This window comes from Balaenoptera physalus (genome assembly GCF_965194825.1).
Source record: "Balaenoptera physalus genome assembly, chromosome: 18".
Taxonomy (NCBI): Eukaryota; Metazoa; Chordata; class Mammalia; order Artiodactyla; family Balaenopteridae; genus Balaenoptera; species Balaenoptera physalus.
Genome location: NC_138899.1, coordinates 81,513,935 through 81,538,988, shown reverse-complemented (window position 1 = coordinate 81,538,988; position 25,054 = coordinate 81,513,935). Strand labels below are relative to the sequence as shown.

General features: G+C 40.7%; 2 protein-coding genes across 7 annotated transcripts in view; one reads left to right on the top strand and one right to left on the bottom strand.

Moving 5' to 3' along the window:
- Nucleotides 1–23,645, bottom strand: part of CPAP (centrosome assembly and centriole elongation protein) — a 59,908-nt gene extending 36,263 nt beyond the window's left edge. Inside the window, exons 1-5 of one of the 6 annotated variants that reach the window (XM_082435086.1) lie at nucleotides 23,549–23,640; nucleotides 16,250–16,464; nucleotides 15,290–15,799; nucleotides 14,451–14,574; nucleotides 8,222–8,521 (exon numbers count right to left, since the gene is read on the bottom strand). In XM_082435086.1, coding sequence (XP_082291212.1) covers nucleotides 8,222–8,521; nucleotides 14,451–14,574; nucleotides 15,290–15,733 — 868 coding nt within the window. In that variant the 5' untranslated portion in view covers nucleotides 15,734–15,799; nucleotides 16,250–16,464; nucleotides 23,549–23,640. Of the gene's footprint in view, nucleotides 1–8,221; nucleotides 8,522–13,443; nucleotides 14,419–14,450; nucleotides 14,575–15,289; nucleotides 15,800–16,249; nucleotides 16,465–23,138; nucleotides 23,510–23,548 lie in introns of those variants that run through there. The other 5 variants (XM_082435087.1, XM_082435085.1, XM_082435089.1 and 2 more) reach the window with 5 other exon arrangements.
- Nucleotides 23,646–23,881: 236 nt separating this feature from the next.
- The window catches only part of PARP4 (poly(ADP-ribose) polymerase family member 4), a 34,402-nt gene continuing 33,229 nt past the window's right edge, over nucleotides 23,882–25,054 (top strand). Inside the window, 1 exon segment of the mRNA XM_082435146.1 lies at nucleotides 23,882–24,016. Coding sequence (XP_082291272.1) covers nucleotides 24,006–24,016 — 11 coding nt within the window. The 5' untranslated portion in view covers nucleotides 23,882–24,005.

Sequence of the window (25,054 nt, the reverse complement as noted above, 5' to 3'; positions counted from 1 at the left end):
ACGGCGCACCTCAGGCCGGTGCAACATAACGCAGGCCTCTGCCTCCGCAGGCTCGCCCTGCATTCCATACCCCGCCCTCCCCCGGCCTGAGTGAGCCAGAGCCCCCAAATCAGCTGCTCCTTTAACCCCGTCTTGTCTGAGTGAAGAACAGATGCCCTCAGGCGACCTACACGCAGAGGCGGGGCCAAATCCAAAGCTGAACCCCGGGAGCTGTGCGAACAAAGAAGAGAAAGGGAAATCTCTCCCAGCAGCCTCGGGAGCAGCGGATTAAATCTCCACAATCAACTTGATGTACCTGCACCTGTGGAATACCTGAATAGACAACGAATCATCCCAAATTGACGCAGTGGACTTTCGGAGCAACTTGGGATTTGCTTTCTGCATCTAATTTGTTTCTAGTTTTATGCTTATTTTAGTTTAGTATTTAGAGCTTATTATCATTGGTAGATTTGTTTATTGATTTGGTTGCTCTCTTCCATTTTTTTTTTCCTTTTTCTCTTTTTGTGAGTGCATATGTGTACGCTTCTTTGTGTGATTTTGTCTGTATAGCTTTGCTTTTACCATTTGTCCTAGGGTTCTGTCTGTTTTTTGTTGGTTTTTTTTGTAGTATAGTTTTTAGCGCTCATTATCATTGGTGGATTTGCTTTTTGGTTTGGTTGCTCTCGTCTTTCTTTCTTTTTCTTTCTATTACTTTTTAAAAATTTTTTTAACAATATTTTTTATTTTAATAACTTTATTTTTTTCCTTTCTTTTTTTTTCCTCCCTTTTCTTCTGAGCCAAGTGGCTGACCGGGTTTTGGTGCTCTGGCCGGGTGTCAGGCCTGAGCCTCTGAGGTGGGAGAGACGAGTTCAGGACATTGATCCACCAGAGACCTCCTGGCCCCACATAATATCAAACGGTGAAAGCTCTCCCAGAGATCTCCATCTCAATGCTAAGACCCAGCTCCACTCAACAACCAGCAACCTACAGCACTGGACACCCTATGCCAAACAACTAGCAAGACAGGACCACAACCCCATCCGTTAGCAGAGAGGCTGCCTAAAATCATACTAAGTTCACATATACCCCAAAACACACCACCAGCTGCAGCTCTGCCCACCAGAAAGACCAGATCCAGCCTCACCCACCAGAACACAGGTACCAGTCCCCTCCACCAGGAAGCCTACACAACTCACTGAACCAACCTTACCCACTGGGGGTAGACACCAAAAATAACGGGAACTACAAACCTGCAGCCTGCAAAGAGGAGACGCCAAACACAGTAAGTTAAGCAAAATGAGAAGACAGAGACATACACAGCAGATGAAAAAACAAAGTAAAAACCCACCAGACCAAAAAAATGAAGAGGAAATAGGCAGCCTACCTGAAAAAGAATTCACAGTAACGATAGTAAAGATGATTCAAAATCTTGGAAATAGAATGGAGAAAATACAAGAAACATTTAACAAGGACCTAGAAGAACTAAAGAGCAAACAAATGATGAACAATACAATGAATGAAATGAAAAATTCTCTAGAAGGGATCAATAGCAGAATAACTGAGGCAGAAGAACGGATAAGTGACCGGGAAGATAAAATAGTGGAAATAACTACCACAGAGCAGAAAAAAGAAAAAAGAATGAAAAGAATTGAGGACAGTCTCACAGACCTCTGGGACAACACTAAATGCATCAACATTCGAAACAGAGGCCTCCCAGAAGAAGAAGAGAAAAAAAAGGGACTGAGATATATCTGAAGAGATTATAGCTGAAAACTGCCCTAATATGGGAAGGAAATAGTCAATCAAGTCCAGGAAGCACAGAGTCCCATACAGGAGAAACACGCAAAGACACATATTAATCAACCTATCAAAAATTAAATACAAAGAAAAAATATTAAAAGCAGCAAGGGAAAAGCAACAAATAACATACAAGGGAATCCCAATAAGGTTAACAGCTGATCTTTCAGTAGAAACTCTGCAAGCCAGAAGAGAGTGGCAGGACATATTTAAAGTGATGAAAGGGAAAAACCTACAACCAACATTACTCTACCCAGCAAGGATCTCATTCAGATTTAACGGAGAAATTGAAACCTTTACAGACAAGCAAAAGCTAAGAGAACTCAGCACCACCAAACCAGGTTTACAACAAATGCTAAAGGAACTTCTCTAGGCAGGAAACACAAGAGAAGGAAAAGACCTACAATAACAAACCCAAAACAATTAAGAAAATGGTAACAGGAACATACATATTGATAAGCACCTTAAATGTACATGGATTAAATGATCCAACCAAAAGACACAGACTGGCTGAATGGATACAAAAACAAGACCCATATATATGCTGTCTACAAGAGACCCACTTCAGACCTAGGGACACATACAGACTGAAAGTGAGGGGATGGAAACAAATATTCCATGCAAATAGAAATTAAAAGAAAGCTGGAGTAGCAATTCTCGTATCAGACAAAACAGACTTTAAAATAAAGACTATTACCAGAAACAAAGAAGGACACTACATAATGATCAAAGGATCAATGCAAGAAGAAGATACAACAATTGTAAATATTTATGCACCCAACATAGGAGCACCTCAATACATAAGGCAAATGCTAACAGCCATAAAAGGGGAAATAAACAGTAACAAAATTAGTAGGGGACTTTAACACCCCACTTTCACCAATGGACAGATCACCCAAAATGAAAATAAATAAAGAAACACAAGCTTTAAATGATACAGTAAACAAGATGGACTTAATTGATATTTATAGAACATTCCATCCAAAAACAACAGAATACACTTTCTTCTCAAGTGCTCATGGAACATTCTCCAGGATAGATCATATCTTGGGTCACAAATCAAGCCTTGGTAAATTTAAGAAAATTGGAATCGTATCAAGTATCTTTTCCGACCACAACGCTATGAGACTAGATATCAATTAGAGAAAAAAATCTGTAAAAAACACAAACACATGCAGGCTAAGCAATACACTACTAAATAACCAAGAGATCACTGAAGAAATGAAAGAGGAAATCAAAAAATACCTAAAAACAAATGACAATGAAAACATGATGACCCAAAACCTACGGGATGCAGCAAAAGCAGTTCTAAAAGCGAAGTTTATAGCAACACAATCCTACCTCAAGAAACAAGAAACACCTCAAAAAAACAACCTAAACTTACACCTAAAGCAATTAGAGAAAGAAGAACAAAAAAACCCCAAAGCTAGCAGAAGAAAAGAAATCATAAAGATCAGATAAGAAATCAATGAAAAAGCAATGAAGGAAACAATAGCAAAAATCAGTTTAAAAAAAAGCTAGTTCTTTGAGAAGATAAACAAAATTGATAAACCATTAGCCAGACTCATCAAGAATAAAAGGGAGAAGACTCAAATCAATAGAATTAGAAATGAAAAAGGAGAAGTAACAACTGACACTGCAAAAATACAAAGGATCATGAGAGATTACTACAAGCCACTCTATGCCAATAAAATGGACAACCTGGAAGAAATGGACAAATTCTTAGAAAAGCACATCCTTCCGAGACTGAACCAGGAAGAAATCGAAAATATAAACAGACCAATCACAAGCACTGAAATTGAAACTGTGATTAAAAATCTTCCAACAAACACAGGTCCAGGACCAGATGGCTCCACAAGTGAATTCTATCAAACATTTAGAGAAGAACTAGCCTTCTATCCTAACTATCCTTCTCAAACTCTTCCAAAATATAGCAGAGGGAGGAACACTCCCAAACTCATTCTACAAAGCCACCATCACCCTGATACCAAAACCAGACAAAGATGTCACAAAAAAACAAAAATACAGGCCCATATCATGGATGAACACAGGTGCAAAAATCCTCAACAAAATACTAGCAAACAGAATCCAACAGCACATTAAAGGGATCATACACCATGATCAAGTGGGGTTTATCCCAGAAATGCAAGGATTCTTCAATATACGCAAATCAATCAATGTGATACAACATATTAACAAACTGAAGGATAAAAACCATATGATATTCTCAATAGATGAAGAAAAAGCTTTCGACAAAATTCAACACCAATTTTTGATAAAAACCCTCCAGAAAGTAGGCATAGAGGGAACTTACCTCAACATAATAAAGGCCATATATGACAAACCCACAGCCAGCATCGTTCTCAATGGTGAAAAACTGAAACCATTTCCACTAAGATCAGGAACAAGACAAGGTTGCCCACTCTCACCCCTATTATTCAGCATAGTTTTGGAAGTTTTAGCCACAGCAATCAGAGAAGAAAAAGAAATAAAAGGAATCCAAATAGGATAAAAAAGAAATAAAACTGTCACTGTTTTATTTACTGTCACTGTTTGCAGATGACATGATACTATACATAGAGAATCCTAAAGATGCTACCAGAAAACTACTAGAGCTAATCAATGAATTTGGTAAAGTGGAAGGATACAAAATTAATGCACAGAAATCTCTTCCATTCCTATACACTAATGATGAAAAATCTGAAAGAGAAATTAAGGAAACACTCCCATTTACCAGTGCAACAAAAAGAATAAAATACCTAGGAATAAACCTACCTAAGGAGACAAAATTTCTGTATGCAGAAAACTATAAGACACTGATGAAAGAAATTAAAGATTATACAAACAGATGGAGAGATATACCATGTTCTTGGATTGGAAGAATCAACATTGTGAAAATGACTATACTACGAAAAGCAGTCTACAGATTCAAGGCAATCCCCATCAAACTACCAATGACATTTTTCACAGAACTAGAACAAAAACTTTCACAATTGGTATGGAAACACAAAAGACCCCAAATAGCCAAAGCAATCTTGAGAAAGGAAAACAGAGCTGGAGGAATCAGGCTCCCAGACTTCAGACTGTACTACAAAGCTACAGTAATCAAGGCAGTATGGTACTGGCACAAAAACAGGAATATAGATCAATGGAACAGGATAGAAAGCCCAGAGATAAATCCACACACCTATGGTCACATTATCTTTCATAAAGGAGGCAAGAATATACAATGGAGAAAAGACAGCCACTTCAATAAGTGGTGCTGGGAAAACTGGACAGCTACATGTAAAGGAATGAAATTAGAACACTCCCTAACACCATACACAAAAATAAACTCAAAATGCATCAAAGACCTAAATGTAAGGCCAGACACTATAAAACTCTTAGAGGAAAACATAGGCAGAACACTCTATGACATAAATCACAGCAAGATCCTTTCTGACTCACCTCCTAGAGAAATGGAAATAAAAACAAAAATAAACAAATGGGACTAAATTAAACTTAAAAGGTTTTGCACAGCAAAGGAAACCACAGACAAGACGAAAACACAACCCTCAGAATGGGAGAAAATATTTGCAAACGAAGCAACTGACAAAGGATTCAGTCTCCAAAATTTACAAGCAGCTCATGCAGCTTAATATCAAAAAAACAAACAACCCAATCCAAAAATGGGCTGAAGACCTAAATAGACATCTCTCCAAAGAAGATATACTGATTGCCAACAAACACATGAAAGAATGCTCAACATCATTAATCATTAGAGAAATGCAAATCAAAACTACAATGAGGTATAGTACAATGACCTCACACCAGTCAGAAGAGCCATCATCAAATAATCTACAAACAAGAAATGCTGGAGAGGGTGTGGAGAAAAGGGAACCCTCTTGCACTGTTGGTGGGAATGTAAATTGATACAGCCACTATGGAGAACAGTATGGAGGTTCCTTAAAAAACTAAAAATAGAACTGGCATACGACCCAGCAATCCCACTACTGGGCATATACCCTGAGAAAACCACAATTCAAAGAGTCATGTACCACAATGTTTATTGCAGCTCTATTTACAATAGCCAGGACATGAAAGCAACCTAAGTGTCCATCGACAGATGAATGGATAAAGGACATGTGGCACACATATACAATGGAATGTTACTCAGCCATAAAAAAGAAACGAAATTGAGTTATTTGCAGTGAGGTGGATGGACCTAGAGGCTGTCATACAGAGTGAAATAAGTCAGAAAGAGAAAAACAAATACCATATGCTAACACATATATATGGAATCTAAAAAAAAAAAAAAAAGGTTCTGAAGAACCTAGGGCCAGGACAGGAATAAAGACGCAGATGTAGAGAATGGAAGAGGACACAGGGAGGGGGAAGGGTAAGCTGGGACGAAGTGAGAGAGTGGCATGGACATATGTACACTACCAAATGTAAAATAGGTAGCTAGTGGGAAGCAGCCGCATAGCACAGGGAGATCAGCGCGGTGCTTTGTGACCACCTAGAGGGGTGGGATAGGGAGGGTGGGAGGGAGGCTCAAGAGGGAGGGGATATGGGGATATATGTAGACACAGAGCTGATTCACTTTGTTATACAGCAGAAACTAACCCAACACTGTAAAGCAATTATACTTCAATAAAGATGTTTAAAAGAAAAAAGAAAAAAACACAACAGTCTTCAAAAGGTTAATGTTATCGAGAAAAAGGTGTGGGCTTTCCTAAGTTAAAAAAGACTAAAGAGGACTTCCCTGGTGGTCCAGTGGTTAAGACTCCATGCTCCCAATGCAGGGGGCACAGGTTCTATCTCTGGTCGGGAAACTGAGATCCCGCACGGCTCGTTGTGCAGCCGGAAAAACAAAACAAAACAAAACAAAAAGATTGAAGAGTTGTAACAACTGAATGTAATACATAAACCTTGACTGGATCCTGTTTTTAAAAAAACACCTTTAAAAGGTAATTTTGGGATCATAGGGAGAATTCTGAATTGTATTTGCATAGATAAGGTCCCTAGGTATAATAACAGTATTGTGGTTATATAGAAGAATGTCCTAATTTTTACTTGATATTTGAAATGATATAATGTCTGCATATTATTTGCGATGAAATGACTCAGCAAACCATATACAGATGTAAATAGAGATATAAATTTAAGTATAGACACAGATATATACACACACATATAGATAGACAAAGTAAATATGGAAAAATATCAACTGTTGCATCTAGGTGGTGGGTATACTGGTAATCATGGCAGTGGTCTTTCAACTTTTCTGGATGTTTGAAATTTTCCAAAATAAAAGGTTAAGGGGACTTCCCTGGTGGTCCAGTAGTTAAGACTTTGCACTTCCACTGCAAGGGGCGCGGGTTTGATCCCTGGTAGGGGAAGTTCCGCATGCTGCACAGTGCGGCCAAAAAAAAAAAAAAAAAATTGAAAAGGTTAAGGGAGAGTACTGTTTAAAACATAAGGAAAAGACATTTGACCTCTTTACACCAAGGAATTACTCGAAATTAGGAATAAGTTTTTATCCCAAAACTGCCCAATCCTAAACAGTAAGTACAGACATCTTTTGCCGTATCATTTGTGTTTTCTATAACTTACTCTAAGGAACATATACATAAAAACACCATTAAAATTGAAAACTAAATTAAAAATAATGGCAATGACTCAGTCCTACCACAAAGAACATTTAATATTGATATATTATTTGATGATCTGCATAAAGATGACAACCATTAAAATTACAGTTATGAAGGCTACAGAACGTACCATAAGCATTTTCCATGTTGAGTGGGAAAAGAACACAATTTATTATACAGTATTTTATGATTACAAAATGTGGAGGGGGAAAAAAAGGCCAGGGAGTGAGCACAGCAACAGGACTTAAAACAATTTTTAAAAAAGGACCAGAAGAAAATATACTAGAAATGCCTCGAGAGCTCCATGAGTTTGGACCATCAGACACTGAGTGCCAGTTCTCTGGCAGGAACGTGCCGGGTGCTGGGAACACAGAGCAACAGCAACGAGTGTCTGGGTTAGGGGGGGATTCCTTTTGTGAGTAATAACTCCCATCACCAACCTACAGCTCACACTTCACATCTTCTATCCTGTGCCCCACCACCAGCACACACATTTTAACTCAATTTTAAACTTTTCTAAGCTCTCAAGAAAAATGGTGCATGCAGAACTCGCTGCCTCCCTTTTTGAAGACCCACGCTGCCACGCGAGGTTTGAATTTGGCGTGAGTTGTCCTGCAATTTGTTCCTGGAAAGTCACAAATTCTATGTCTGGTTCTGTGTCCCATCCAGGCTCAGCGGCTGTGTAGCAGGTAGGATCCCACAATTAAAGATGCAGGGGACAAGGAAAAAATGCAGAAAGGACTTTTCTTGTCTTACAACAACCAGGTGACACTGTCAGTTAACTACAGAAGAGAGAAAAATAAGTAACTCACCTTTAGGATGGTTATGGTTCTCTTCCTTCAAATCATTTTTTTTCACAAGTGCTTCTTGATATTGAGCCTCATAAAACAAATTGGGAGAAGCACCACTTTTTGAAGTTAAGACAACATCTTGATGCGTAGTTCTACGGAAGTTGTTTTGTTCATCGGATAAAATGTTGGAAGTGTGTTTTTTTTCTTGGGTTTGATTCTGGTAGATATATGATGGTAAGAAGGGCGTGGGTTTCTCTACAGTGGCTGAATTTCCTGGAGATCTGTACTTCTGGCTCTGGTCATCAGGCACTAGAGTTAAACCTTATGATTAAGAAAATCAACAAAACAGATGACTTTCTATAACATTTTCTGTACTACCTGTTACCTCTACTATTGAATACAAAGTTTTCTCCAAAGTGATAAAAGTATCTTTTCCTGGTTAGTAGGAAACTATGTTTAACAAAATCATGAAATTGTAAGACTCCAAAGTGACCTTTGATTTTTGAGTATATTTATACCACGATTCATGTGCAGACAGTCTGTACGTGGCAGAGCTGCAGCACCGCCTAACTCTGGAAGGCACCAATCACGCTCCATCCAGGAGCACCGATGGGAGATGTCAACTCTACAGCCCTGCGACGAACACAGTGAAATGGAGAGCATCAATGCAGATAGCTACAAGTAATCCGAACTGCTCCTTGATGATCAGTAACTAACTGCTCTGTGTCACAACACATAAACGCATTTTCCCTTTTTATTACCATTAACATGTTGGTAACCTCAGGTGGTGGAATTATGGGTGACTTTTCTGTTTTGTACTTTTCTGAAGTTCCTAAATTCCCTGTATTACTTTTTACCTGTTTTGTTTCTGAAGTCTCTACTTCTGAAATCACCCAATCAACAGGGAAAAGAGAGAGGACTCCCTTTCTGTGCACCTCTGGGGTGTAACTCTCAGCGGACAGACGGCAATACTAGCCGTCCTGCCTGCTGTGCCTGTCCCTCGAAACCCTGCTGCTTTCCTCTGTTCCCCCCCCGATTGTTTCAATTAAACAGAATTAAAAGAAACAATGGCAAGTGTTTCATAGAAGAGGCATGCCACCTATGTCCTATACCATCTGCCTCATCCCCAGCCCACAAATGAAACTGGAAATCAGGTAGGTCCTCATTGAGTATCAGATTCAACCTCCCTTCCTTAATAACAATACTCTCCCACTGAATATTTTTAACGAATGGTCAACCCACTTCAGCCTGACGACATCTTTGACAGAAGAGCAACAAACCAAAGCAGCAGTTCTCATAGCATGATCTATAAACCCCTGGAGGTCTCCAGGACTCTTTCAGGGCATCCACCAAGCTCTAAGCTATTTTCAGAAATATTAAGACAGTACGTGTCTTTTTCACTGTGTTGACATATGTACTGATGCTGCAAAGGCAAAACGGAAACTTCCTGGAGACTTCATTCAAAAGCAGTATAGCAGCACCCACTGCGCTAGCAGTCACTGTGTTCGTCACCACCATGTGCTCTCAGTTTAAAACCAAAATACAACAGTTTTGGGCTTCCCTGGTGGCGCAGTGGTTAAGAATCTGCCTGCTAATGCAGGGGACACGGGTTTGAGCCCTGGTCTGGGAAGGTCCCACATGCCGTGGAGCAACTAAGCCCATGAGCCACAACTGCTGAGCCTGCACTCCAGAGCCCATGAGCCACAACTACTGAAGCCCGCATGCCTGGAGCCCATGCTCTGCAACAAGAGAAGCCAAAGCAATGAGAAGCCTGCGCACCGCAAAGAAAAGTAGCCCCCGCGCACCGCAACTAGAGAAAGCCCACGCACAGCAACAAAGACCCAACGCAGCCAAAAATAAATAAATTAAACAATTTTTTTTAAAAACCTTAAAAAAAAAAGTTTTACTTAAGAATGTCCTAGATAAAGCAGCAAAAATTATTAAATTTTTAAGTTAAATTTTAAGCCTTGAGTACATGAACATTCTATAGGACAAAACGAGAAGTACGCATAAATCACTTCTGTCGTAAACCAAGACATGGGCTGTGAAATTTTTGAGCTATAAGCTCAACTAGAGGAACTTCCCTGGCAGTCCAGTGGTTAAGACTCCGAGCTTCCAATGCAGGGGGGTAGGGTGCCCTGGTCCAGAAACTAACATCCCACATGCCGCATGGCGCAGACAAAAAAAAATCTGCTAAGCTCAACTAGACACTTCTTTCAGGGAACATCATTTTTACTTGAAAGAATGAACGACAAACCATGATGATTTAAACCTCAGTACTTGACAGGCATTTTCTCAAAGATGAAACAAGTGAGCCAGTTACTTCAAGGAAGCTGACAATATTTGTTGCCAATGATAAGATTTGAACTTCCAAGTAAAAATGAGAATGTTGGAAAACATGTCCGTCACCATGAGCTTGACAACTTTATAATACTGTTATGATGAGATCTGTGGTAGTATTAATGGATATAAATTTTTATAAAGAAATATGTCAATATTTTAAAAACCTACATAACTCAGGGAACTATTATTTTCCAAATAACCAATGTATGATTTTAGCAAACCAAAGGTGATGAAAAATCCATTCAAAATGTCAAGATAATTAATGAAAGAATAAATCATCATAATAATTTACTACCAGGTTTATATAAAACATTTTGAAAGGTACAGTAAATGTTCAAAATGTATGTGTTAAGTTCAGGTATTTTTTATATTAAAAAAAATTATTGATCACTTGCAGTTAACTTAAATGTTGTTCCCAGAAAACATCACTTAAAAGTTTTACTTGTATAGAGAATGGGCTTGAGGACACGGGGAGTGGGAAAGAGAAGCTGGGACGAAGTGAGAGAGTGGCATGGACATATATACACTACAAATGTAAAACAGATAGCTAGTGGGAAGCAGCCGCATAGCACAGGGGGATCAGCTCGGTGCTTTGTGACCACCTAGAGGGGTGGGATAGGGAGGGTGGGAGGGAGACGCAAGAGGGAGGAGATGTGGGGATATATGTATATGTATAGCTGATTCACTTTGTTATAAAGCAGAAACTGACACACCACTGTAAAGCAATTATACTCCAATAAAGATGTTAAAAAAAAAAAGTTTTACTTGTTTATTTTTGTCTTAAGCAAGGATAAATGCACAGTGCTTGCCAAGTAGAGTTTGATGATTAACTCCTGAGTTTCTGTGACTTCCTTCTGGAATCCCTGCTCTTGGGGTTATCTGAGAAATTAGATGATCTACCTATGACTTTATCTTTTAATGTGACCTTTCTCTTATGCCATGTGCACCTGAGAGAGTAAGATGTCAGTAGAAACCCAGACTCTGGAGCTCAACAAACCTCACTCCAGGTGTGGAAATTAAATACAGGTTGGGTACAGCAAATAAAAGAGAGATTATTGTCATTCTACTTAGAACTGTATGATCCCAGAGTTTGAAGGAAACGTACACTCAGTTTATTCCAATCACTCATAGAATGCATAAAGGTATAATATAACATCCCATTGAGTGGTATGGTTTGTAATGACATTTATTTATTCATTTCACTTAATTTGATGTTTTAAATTGTGGAAGTAATTCTTGCTTATTTTGGCAACTCAAATAATTGGAAGTATAAAGTTAATAATCTGCATAAGTCAACATCTTCTTATAAAATCAATCCCTTGGAGTAACTATTATTAATATTCACGTACGATTTCACATCCTTTTTTATGCTTATACAAACGTCTACAGGCATACTCAAAATTACTTTCAAGAATAAATCATTCTGACCTTGAATGATTCTGACTTTCAGAAACTTCCTAAAATTTCATGATACTTTAGAAACTGAGACCTAGGGACTTTCCTGGTGGTCCAGTGGTAAAGAATCCACCTACCAATACAGGGGACGCGGGTTCGATCCCTAGTCGGGACTAACATCCTGCATGCCACAGGGCAACTAGGCCCACATACCACAACTACTAAGCTCGCACACCTCAATGAGAGCCCTCACGCCCAGGAGCCTACACGCCACAACTAGAGAGAGAAAAAAACCTGCACACCACAACTAGAGAGAAGCCCGAGTGCTGCAACGAAGAGCCCACGCACCACAACAAAGAAAAAAAGATCTCGCATGCCTCAACGAAGATCCCGTGTGCCGCAACTAAGACCCGACGCAGCCAAATAAATAAAGAAAAAAAGAAACTGAGATCTATTTTAATTAATGCAATAATTATTTTTAATAATCTTTATTTTTAAAGAAAAAAATGCCAAGACATTCTAATATATTTTAATGTAATAGAGCATGAAAATTCATTAATATGATTTCAGATTCCATGTTGTGAATAACTGCTAAGAAACGACCACTTGTTGAGTTTGGTGCAGTATCAAAGAAATAACCAAAATTATTTGAAAAGCCTATTAAAATACTCCTCTCTCCTTTTTCCAATTACATGTCCATGTGAGGCTGGGTTTTTTTCACATACATCAACCAAAACAACATAACTGAAGAGATGGGAGGCAAAAGTAGATACGAGAATCAGCTGAGTTCTTTAAGCCAGAAGTTCAAGAGATTTTCAAAAACATTAAACAATGCAATTTCTTCTCACTAATTTTTTAGAAAAATTTTTTTCATTAAGAAATGTTATTAGGACTTCTCTGGTGGTGCAGTGGTTAAGAATCCCCCTGCCAATGCAGGGGACACAGGTTCGAGCCCTGGTACAGGAAGATCCCACGTGCCGTGAAGCAACTAAGTCTGTGCGCCACAACTAGTGAAGCCCGCTCAGCCTAGAGCCCATGCTCTACAAGAGAAGCCACCGCAATGAGAAGCCTGCGCACCACAACAAAGAGTAGCCCCTGCTCGCCACAACTAGGGAAAGCCCGCACGCAGCAACGACGACCCAACGCAGCCAAAAAAAAAAAAGTTATTTATAGCATGTAATTGGTTATTATTTTAAATGAATTAGTTTTTAAATTTCTATCACAGTGAATATCAATAGCTGTAGCCCATATAACACAAGCTCTTTGGGGTCCTCAATAATTTAAGAGTGTTACAGGGTCCTGAAACCAAAAAATGTGAAAATGGCCCTAAAACAACTGTTCCATAACTCCATGGAGGTAGTTCTTATATTAATAAGTTTGAAATCTGCTTCCTTATTGCTCTACCATAGTGCTATTTCTACCTTAAAAACTATCACAGGCTATTGTAAGTGATTTTCATTATTATTTTTATGTATTCCAAAAGGCACTCAATTATTTCAAGATACACACCACGTTCTCTATATTCTCTAAGATGAACATCCAAATTCCCTAAACCATTCTTCATTTGCTACAGTTCTCATCTCCAGCACTACCACCACTCCCCGAGTACCATCAAGCCACACTCTGCACATCCATTTGCCAATATCTTTTCTTCTCTGTATTCTCGGTGTCCAGCGCAACCTCTGAAGAGAACAAGCACTTTCCTGAATCAGTAAAGCGTGTCTCTTAAAAGGCAGCACCAAGAAGCAAACACACTGCTCCAGATCGCTGTTTTTCAAACTGCGGCACATAATCCATTTTATCAGCAGACGCAACAGATCATGAATGGCATTTTCTTTTAATGACATAGAAAAGAATAAACAAAATAGAAAATATCCTTGTTACCTGCCAGGCACACCAATAAGAACTGATTCATGAAATTTCTTGCAAATTATGAGTCATCATTTAAAATGTTTTTGTTACTATGCGGCATGGTCAAAAAACTTCCAAAACTACTGCTCCAGATCACATTTCCACCGCTTTCCCCCCACTGATAAGCACGTCATGCTTTCTGTTAACTGATCTAGCATACAAGAGAAAAACCGTCCTCTACGACCACAGAAAGCATTTCTGGTATGGCTCTTCAGCTGAGCAGAACGGCTTCTACACATACTCACCTATATGACCCTGAGCAGTTTTTCATTCATCAGGCAGGGCTTGTAAACCAGTAGCCCTAGGCCAAATTCAGCTCTGGATCTTTTATTCTGCTGGGTCTTTTTTAAATTTTATTTTATAAATAAATATGAATGCCTTTAAGCAGGGCACACATGCTCCAGAATGGCACAGATCCCTCATCCCAATTATGTTACACCACCACCATTCCATAGTTGTCTGCTTGGCTTCTTAAGAAACTGGAGTTTGCAACATATGATAGAGAAATGGTAGAAATAGCCTGTCAAACAATGAAAGATAGGAAGTGTAGGTAACTGTCCATCGCTGTGCTAACCAAAGGTCTCGTGTAAGCACATAATACCTGGGAGTGTATGCTGCCCAGACACCATGGCGAGCAGCTTCTCCTGTTCCTCCATGAGCCTTTGCAGTTGCTCTAACTGTTTCCTCTTCAGTTGTTCCTGCTTCTTCTGTTGTACTTCTTTCAGCTTTTTAAACATAAAATTAACTTGATTAAACTAGCTTATAATTTCTTTATGGGCCCTTGCCCCTTACATTTATCTTGATCCCTCCCATCTCCCTTCTCATATCTTCTCTAATAAAGAGTTTCAAAGAGGGCTCTCTAGGGACTTCCCTGGTGGTCCAGTGGTTAAGACTCCGCGCTCCCAATGCAGGGGGCCCGGGTTCAATCCCTGGTCAGGGAACTAGATCCCACATGCTGCAACTAAAGACCCTGCATGCCACAACTAAGACCTGGCACAGCCAAATAAATAAAAATTTTTAAATTTTAACAATTAAAATTAAAAAAAAGAGGGATCTCTAAGTAACTAAATCTGCCACCAAAACTCTAAACTCTCAACTAAGAAACAGAAAAAGTCACACGAATCCTTTGACTCTTAAAACAGGATAGGTATCAGTACATTTATAATCAACTTTTCCTCCCTAATATTTGGTCAACCATTTCCAATTTAGTTTTTACAAAATGAGGGAGAAACCTAAAGATGTTATCGTAAGTGCTATATTTATATCTTACATATTAAACATGCTTTAATGTTTCATATCAAACAAAAGGCAAAATATGGTATTATGAGGCTTTCACAGTAAAGAGGAAGAAACAAAAAGACCTGGAACAGGTGACCTTTCATCGTACCTGCAATAACTGTGCGATAACACAGATACATATTAAGTCAAATCCCATTTTACCTGTTCAAGCTTCTTAAAAAGTGGGTCTTTATAAGCCACTTCTTTGAATTCACTCCCAGGATCTGAAATAAAGTCATTTTTGTTATCTTCCCAGTGTCCAGGAGCATGCTCACATGCCACTATTTGTGTTCCCTCTTTAGTTGAAGGAAAGACTCTCTGTGTTTCAGATTTATCTGTTTGTAACTTATAAGGGCTGTTGGGCTCCAACTTCTGTTCTTCAGGAAGTGAATCTTCTTCACTTATAAAGCTGAAGCTATTTGAAAAATCTGTGGGTTTAATAGGAAAGCTGGTAGAAATGTTCACATTTGCTCGCTTCTCTTCCTCTGCTTCCAAAATAGGAAATCCACGATTTAATATGACCCCAGCCCTAGAAGGACTGGTCATCCACTGGGTTAAGAAGTTCTGCCCACTGTTTAACTCTGAAGAGGTTGACATCAGGAACATTTTAGTCCAATGACACTACTGTATTTAAATAATGTAAAAGCTAGAAGAGATGTTAATTTCCAACACCTGTAGAAACAAGACAGCCAACAAAAATTATTAGTTAAAGCTATTCAACCCAAACCTCAACCTACTGAATACACCAAAACCTACTGAATATTTCTTACTGAAAAGTCTTATGAAAGACTTTAACTAGCAAAGCAATCGGGCAATAAGTTACATATTTTTAAAACGTCTTTAAAATATCCAAATTGAGGGGATCAAAACTCAAAGTTCCCTTCTGATTTAATCAGTTACTGATGAATTTACAGAAGTGCTCAATCAGTTGACCAAAAACTAAGGGAGCTAGAGCATCTTCTAAGTTATCTGATTACCAAAGGAAAAACAGGCCACTATCAATATCCACTTTAACCACTTGCATGCGTCTGACCCTAGTCCAGTACTGCTTCTTTGCCCAACCGGGGAACCCGTGTTCTCCCTAGTCCCAGAACAGAAGTCACCACCACCCCATGGCTTCACCTGGAACTGTCTGCTGCTGTCCATTACTCCTCTTCTCCCTTATAATCCCTTGCCCACCAGGCAGTCTCTCATCTGCATTCCTAGAGGTCTCTGACATCACTACTTTGGCAGTCATCTCATTATTAGTGCTATTTCACTTCTGTGTTCATAATCTACCAAGCTGTGAGTCCCTTGAAGGTATCTGTATATTCACCACTGTCTAGCACCATCCATCCCTGGGAGATAGAAGAAACTTGATAAATGTTTGCTAAAAGTAAGTTAAAATTAAATCAGAACTAAGGTTATATTGTTGAAAATAATTCAGTTTTATAAAGTATTGTTTGTGTTCATTCAATGTTCAACAATAATAATTTCATTGGTTCATAGCACAGCTATGCTGTATGAATCATACTCTAAAACAACCAAATACCTAGCGTAACTCTGTGACTGTGCAACAGATAAGCAACTAACATTTATTGCATTCTTACTCTGTGCCCAGTACTGTTGTAGGCACTGGGTAGCCAGCAGTTAATAACTCAGAGTCTAGTGGGGAATCTACACACAAAAGCCATGTGAGGGTAGGAGACTGCAAGTTTAGACGGGGTGGACAGAAAGGCCTCACTTAGAGGAAAAGCTAAGGACCCGGTGGAAGAGGTGCATGTGGTGCAGCTATGAGGGGCAGAATAAGAACCAGTCATCCAGACTTCATAACTCCCATCGGCAGGAAGCCCCCACCAATGCCCCATTCCTCCCGAAAACCACCAGTTCTTACAGCCCATCACCACTATCCACCTTGACTCCTCCAGGGTTCATGTCTTTACGTTTGGGAATCTATTTATGTCAGCACCCTTCATCCCTGCCACGCTAATCTCCACGCATGTGCTTATCCTGTCTCCGTGTCCCAAGCATCCCAATGCCAAACACTCACTGTGCGTCACAAGCAAAATCTATTATTCTTAACCTCTTCTCTCACCTTCCTGAGAACACTTCCTCCTATGGAGCCCATACCCTTGGAATATGTGTCTGCTTTATTGTTCTTTTTTAGACCTGGACTATTCTCCCTTCCTCTGCCATCAAAGTCCCCAGTTTTGAACCTCGTATGATCAGACTATACAACCTACTACTCCTTTATTGTCTACCACAACCTACAGAGTTTACTGGGATCCTCTCCTGCATTCCTGAAAAGTCTCTGGCTAAACAACTGCAAGAACAGAGATGCCATTAACTGAAATGGAGAAAACTGGGAATAAAACAAAACAAAACAAAACAAAAACGGCAGTGTGATTTGTTTTCTCACTGATATCACACTTTGAGAACCACAGCTATTACGGCATTTAAAAAAAAAAAAAAACCTACTGCTATAGGCAACGACATGGATGAGAAAATTTGAATCAAAGTCTGACACGAATACTGTGTGATTCCATTTAGTATGAAGTTCAAGAATAGGCAAAATAAATTCACAGGTCCAGAAGTCAGAATCATGGTTGTCTAGGAAGCTGGTATTGCCTGGGAAGGGGTTTCTGCCTTCAGGGATGATAGGGATGTTCTTTATCTGGGTGGTGACTACACTGGTATATATGTTTGGGCTGTACACTTAAGATTAAGGCACTCTGAGAATTCCCTGGCAGTCCAGTGGTTAGGACTCCGCACTCTCACTGCCAAGGGCCCAGGGTTCGATCCCTGGTTGGGGAACTAAGATCTGGCAAGCCACATGGTGTGGCCAAAAAAAAAAAAAGATTAAGGCACTTTACTGGATATCTCTTACTCCTGAATAATTTTTTTAAACTGTGGTAAGCAAACTAATTCTAACTACTTTTGAGTTGGAAACCTATGTAAAAAGGCAACAACTCTTCATCAGAATCAACCAAGTAACCTTGATTGAATTTAAATGACCTCCTCAGGAAACTCATGAAATCCAAATTTAGAACAAAGACAAGCTACAAGGTCATTCTGTAACATCAAAAAACAGAGAAGGAGGGGCTTCCCTGGTGGCGCAGTGGTTGGGAATCCGCCTGCCAATGCAGGGGACACGGGTTCGTGCCCCGGTCCAGGAAGATCCCACATGCCGCGGAGTGGCTAGGCCCATGAGCCACAACTACTGAGCCTGCGCGTCTGGAGCCTGTGCTCCGCAACGGGAGAGGCCCCCACAGTGAGAGGCCCGCGCACCGTGATGAAGAGTGGCCCCCGCTCGCCGCAACTGGAGAAAGCCCTTGCACAGAGACAAAGACCCAGCACAGCCAAAAATTAATTAATTAATTAATTATTTTTAAAAAAGTAATAAGCTTTAAGAAAAAAAAAAAAAAGAGAAGGTTTTTAAAAACAACAGAAAAGATCAATGAAACTAAAAGCTGGTTCCCTGAAAAGATAAACAAAATTGATAAACCACTGGCCAGACTCATCAAGAAAAAGAGGGACAGGGCCCAAATCGATAAAATCAGAAACGAGGGACTTCCCTGGTGGCGCAGTGGGTAAGAGTCTGCCTGCCAGTGCAGGGGACACGGGTTCAAGCCCTGGTCCGGGAGGATCCCACATGCCACGGAGCAACTAGGCCTGTGCACCACAACTACTGAGCCTGCGAGCCACAACTACTGAGCCCATGTGTCACAACTACCGAAGCCTGCGCACCTAGAGCCCGTGCTCTGCAACAAGAGAAGCCACCGCAATGAGAAACCCGTGCACCACAATTAAGAGTAGCCCCCGCTCACCGCAACTAAAGAAAGCCCGCGCACGGCAGTGGAGACGCAATGCAGACAAAAATAAACAAACTTATTTTTAAAAAATTTAAAAAGATTGCATTACGTTCCTTAAAAAGAAAGAAAAAATGAAAGAGAAGTTACAACCAACACCACAGAAATACAAAAGATCATATGAGACTATTATGAGCAACTATATGCCAATAAAATGGACAACCTAGAAGAAACGGACAGATTCTTAGAAAGGTACAATAATCTCCCAAGACTAAGCTGGGAAGAAGTAGAAAATATGAACAGACCAATTACCAGTACTGAAACTGAATGAGTAACTAAAAAACTCCCAACAAGCGAAAGTCCAGAACCAGATGGCTTTACGGGTTAATTCTACCAAACACGGAGAGAAGAGTTAACGCCTACTGTTCTCAAACTATTCCAAAAAATTGCAGAGGGAGGAACACGTCTGAACTCATTCTATTTAAATGTGCCACCATCACCCTGATACCAAAACCAAACAAAGACATCACAAAAAAAAGAAAATCACAGATCAGTATCACTGATGAACATAGATGCAAAAATCCTCAACAAAGTTCTAGCAAACAAACTCCAACAATACATTAAAAGGATCATACACCATGATCAGGTGGGATTTATCCCAGAGATGCAAGGATTTTTCAATATCTGCAAATCAATTAATGTGATACACCACATTAACAAATTGAAGAATAAAAACATTATGATCATCTCAGTAGATGCAGAAAAAACTTTTGATAAAATTCAACATTCATTTATGATAAAAACTCTTAGGAAATGGGCACAGAGGGAACATCCCTCAACATAACGAAGGCCATATATAACAAACCCATAGCTAACATCATACTCAATGGTGAAAAGCATTTTTTCTAAGATCAGGAACAGGAAAAGGATGCCCATTCTCACCACTTTTATTCAACATGGTTTTGAAGTCATAACCACAGCAATCAGAGAAGAAAAAGAAAAGGAATCCAAATAGGAAAAGAAGTAAAACTGTCACTGTTTGCAAATGACATGATGCTATATGCAGAAAATCCTAAAGATGCTACCAGAAAACTACTAGAGCTCATCAATGGATTCAGTAAATTTACTGAATACAAAATTAATACACAGAAATCTGCTGCATTTCTATACACTTACAATGAAATGTCAGAAGGAGAAATTAAGGAAACAACCCCACTTGCCATCACATAAAAAAATGAAATACCTATGAATAAACCTACCTAAGGGGCAAAAGACCTGTACTCCAAAAACTATAATACACTGATGAAAGAAAATGAAGACAACACAAAAAGATGCAGAGATATACTGTGTTCTTGGATTGAAAGAATCAATATTGCTAAAATGACCATACTACCCAAGGCAATCTACAGATTCAATGCAATCCCTATCAAATTATCAATGGCATTTTTCACAGAAGTAGAACAAAAAAATTTTAATTTGTATGGAAGCACAAAAAAACCCGAATAGTCAAAAGAATATTGAGAAAGAACAACAGAGCTGGAGAAATCACACGCCCTGATTTCAGACTATATTACAAAGCTACAGTAATCAAGACAGTATGGCACTGGCACAAAAACAGACATACAGATTAATGGACCAGGATAGACAGCCCAGAAATAAACCCACACACTTATGGTCCACACACTTAATCTATGACAAAGGAGGCAAGAATACACAATGGAGAAAAGACAGTCTCTTCAATAAGTGGCGCTGGGAAAACTGGACGGCTACATGTAAAAGAATGAGATTGGAACATTCTGTAAGACCATATACAAAAATAAATTCTAAATGGATTAAAGACCTAAATATAAGACCGGATACTACAAAACTCCTAGAGTAAAACACAGGCAGAACACTCTTTGACATAAATTGTAGCAATATTTTTTCAATCTGTCTCCTGAGTAATGAAAATAAAATCAAAACAAAAAAACAAAATGGGACCTAATAAAACTTAAAAGCTTTTGCACAGCAAAGGAAACCATAAGCAAAACAAAAAGACAACCTGCAGAATGGGAGAAAATATTTACAAACGAAGTGACCAACAAGATATTAATTTCCAAAATATAAAAACAGATCATACAGCTCAACATCAAGAAAACAAACAACCCAATCAACACGTGAGCAGAAGACCTAAATAGACGTTTCTCCAAAGAAGACATACAGATGGCCAACAGGCACATGAAAAGATGCTTAACATCAGTAATCATCAGGGAAATGCAAATCAAAACCACAATGAGGTATCACCTCACACCAGTCAGAATAGCATCATTAAAAAGTCTACAAATAATGAATGTTGAAGAAGGTGTGAAAAGGGAACCCTCCTACACTGTTGGTGGGAATGTAAGTTAGTGCAGCCACTATGGAGAACAGTAAAGAAGCTCCTTAAAAAACTAACAGTAGAGCTACCATATGATCCAGCCATCCCACTTCTGGGCATATATTCACAGAAAACCCTAATTGTAGAAGATACATGCACCCCAATGTTCATAGCAGCACTATTTACAGTAGCCAAGACATGGACACAACCTAAATGTCCACTGACAGATAAATAAAGAAGATGTGGTACATATATACAATAGAGTAGTAGCCATAAAAAATAATGGAAAATTGCCATTTGCAGCAACATGGATGGACCTAGAAATGACCATATTAAGTGAAGTCAGACAGAGAAAGACAAATATCATATGATATAACTTAGATGTGGAATCTAAAAAAAAAAAGATACAAATGAACTCATTTACAAAACAGAAACAGACTCAGACACAGAAAACACTTATGGTTACCAAAGTAGATTGGCAGGGGGTGGGGTTGGAAGGCATAAATCAGAAGTTTAGGATTAACAGATACACACTACTAAACATAAAACAGGTAAACAACAAGGATCTGCTGTACAGCACAGGGAACTCTACTCAATATCTTGTAATAACCTATAAAGGGAAACAACCTGAAAAAGAATATGTATGCACGTATAATTGAATCACTTTGCTGTACACTTGAAACACAACATTGTAAATTAACTGTACTCCAATTAAAACAAAACAAAACAAAAAAAACTAGCAAAGTTCCCTACTAGACTGGCAAGCGCAAGCACCGTTGTGATGCAGCATTCAGACGTCTGCATCTAAAACAGAGCAGGACCCTATGGTCCCTGCCCTCCATGTCCTCAGCCTGCCTTTTTGTCTGTGGAAAAACTTTAGCCAAAGAATAAGTTTAACCAGAGAAGTGAGAAAATGCAGAAGCAAAGAAAAGCAGTCAAACAGGACAAAACAATAATAGTTTAGTCATTAAGCAAAGGCAAGGCACTTTAGCTCCTTCTCAAGGGCTGTAGCTAATATCCTGAGCCCTCTCCGGTGGGCTGTCTTGTAGATACTGAAACCCCCATCAGGTGGGAGAAGTGAACTACATTAACTGTAGCCATGACAAAAGCTGCCGCAATTCTAAGAACTGGCCTCAAGAAAATGGGAACAAACCGACTTTGGAACCGAAGATTAACTACTTAAAACAGTCAAGATGACGCTGGCCAGAGCACCGCATGACCAGCTTCAAGATGCCTGTCCGAGCTGCCTGCGCTGCTTCCACGTGGGCCCCTCCCGCCGCCTATAACAGCTCTTGACCCACGACTGTCGACTGTCGCCGGGGAGGGCGGGGGAGGGGAGTCGGCCTTTGGACAGGAGTCGCCCTCCCCGCTCCCGGCACCCAAAAGAAAGCAAACTTTCCTTTCCACCAGCCTTGCCTCTTCACTGGCTTTTGAGTAGGAGCATCCGGAACTCACTTTCGGTAACACATCTCTCGCCCACGTGAAAAAGAAACCTCCCCTGCTTCATTTCAGCTTCATCACTACCATCCTAGAGGTATATTTACTGTCAGCATGACGCACAGAAATACAATTCCACCTTAACCTGTTACTTAGTATTGATGCTAAGGCCTTGGTAAAGGGAACATATACAGCAAAATGCCTAGAAAGGATTATTAGCAGGTGGACTCAGATCTTCCTGATATCAAAATCTGTTTGAAATGAACGGACAGCCTTGAAACCTCCAAAGACTGCCACGTAAACATTCTTTAAAGCAGCGGGGCGGGGGGGATAAATTCTCTACCTCGAGAGGCGGAAAGCGTAGACGCAAACTATTCAAAGCCTCCCTCAGGCCTTGAGAAGTAACTGGTCGCTTAGGAAGGTGACTTACCGGTCTCCCAAAGTACACGTCCTTGAAAGCCACCAACCCACAGCAAAGCTTTCAAACCCGAAGCTTTGCAAGACCGCACCTGCCGGCAGGCAGACCGGCCCTGACCAGCAGGAAGGTGACGCACCGACGCGCTCCTCGCGCAGCTGCGGCCCCGCGCCTCCGCGCAGCAGCTCAGAGCGCGGCCGAGACCACAAGCGGCGGGAGCCCGCGAGAAGCCGCCGCGGAACAGCGCTCGCAGGCCCGACACTGACCCAGAGGTCCCCCCGCCGCCCGGCGCCGCTCCCCGCGCGCCCCACCGTCCCTCGTGGATGCAGGGCGACGAACACACCAGCTCCTCCGGTCCTCCCCACCCCCACCCCAACCCCGCCACGAAGTCCCGCTCCGCGGCCACAGCCTCTCAGTCCACTCACGCCAGGGCCCGAGCCGTCGTCGTCGCCGCCGCTACCCTTACAAACCACCCGCCACAGCCTCCGCGGCCAGCCCGGCTCCGCCCGGGCCCGAGGGCTCCTGGGAAATGTAGTTCCCACCTGCCCCTCTGCGGTTGCGAGAGCGCGTAGCCGGACTCACGCAAACTACCACTCCCGGCGACCCGGAGTTCCACGTTACTAGGCGCTCACGGCCCGGCGTCTTCCGCCCGGGCGCGGGCAAGGGGTGGTGGTGGCGGGCGGAGACGCGGGGGGAAACAGCTCCCGGAGAGAACTTCCGGGACAGACCGAGCCCCTCCCCTGCCATTCAAAACTTCGGCTGGCCCCCTCGCGGTTGGGGCGGGGGCGTCTGTCTAGTTCCGCGTCTTTTGTTTTTTGTTTTTGTCTTCTGTGCCACGAGTGACCAAGTAAAAGAAAAAAGGACAGTCGGCCACACTCTTTGATGAGGCAAAGGTAACCTTGTGATGAATTCACTCCTAAAGTAGCTATCGCTCGTCTTTTCTGCCTAATGCGTATTTGGCTCTGCGCCCATTAGGTAATAAAGCCTAATTTTATTTTGCTTATTTTTTATTAAAATAAACCTAGTTCTGTTTTGAACACTAAAGTGCAAAACTCAAAAACCGTTTTCTTAATTGCCACTGCAGATGCAGACACTGCAGGTTACCATTGTGTACACATCCGGGCTTTGTGTCTGTTTAAATAAATATTTAAAGAAAGCAAATGAAGTGCTATTTGTAACAACCGGTACAGTCTAAGAAATGAACTACTGTTACCAAGTCGAAGCTTGTATTGCTTGCGCCGCAGGAGAGGCCAATAATCCCAAAAAGCAGTACTTGGGGCAAGGACTAACGACTCTATTCGGAAAGCCCGCAGACCGAGTAGATGGTGGGCTCGTGCCCCTAAGGAACTATCTTGCCTGAGTTAGAATTCAGGCTCCTTTTATACTCAAAGGGTAGTAAAGTCAAATATCTCCTGGTTCCCATCAGCCTCTGGAGGGGATGGGTTAATTTCTTCCTCCCTGCAGTCAGTCATTCACAGGTGAGCCTGGTCAGGAGGTTTGTGATTTAAACAAAGGTATTTTAGCTTAATGCTCATTACCTGGCAGGCAGGGATCCCAGAGATGGGCCATTGTGTATAACTTAAGCTTACAGGCAACATCCCTTTAGTGATTCACTTGTAATAGAATACAGAAGATTCTTTCCTATTACAGTCCCCCACTGTCAATGTCCATTCCACAATCTTGTGGAAAAGAAACAAATACCATTCTGCTGAACGGAGGTGACGAATATTCCTTAGAATCTTTAGTCAGTCCTTTTTACCCACAGCTATTTGAACCCAATGAAACTTAGCACTTGTTGTCTAATTTGTAACTGAACTTGGGGTTTTGGTTCCACTTCCAGTACATATGCTAGGTTCCTGTATTTCTCTGGACAAAATTAAACAAATTGATTGCTCCTTCTCCAGTGGAATTCCCATCTACTTCGGTTGGAT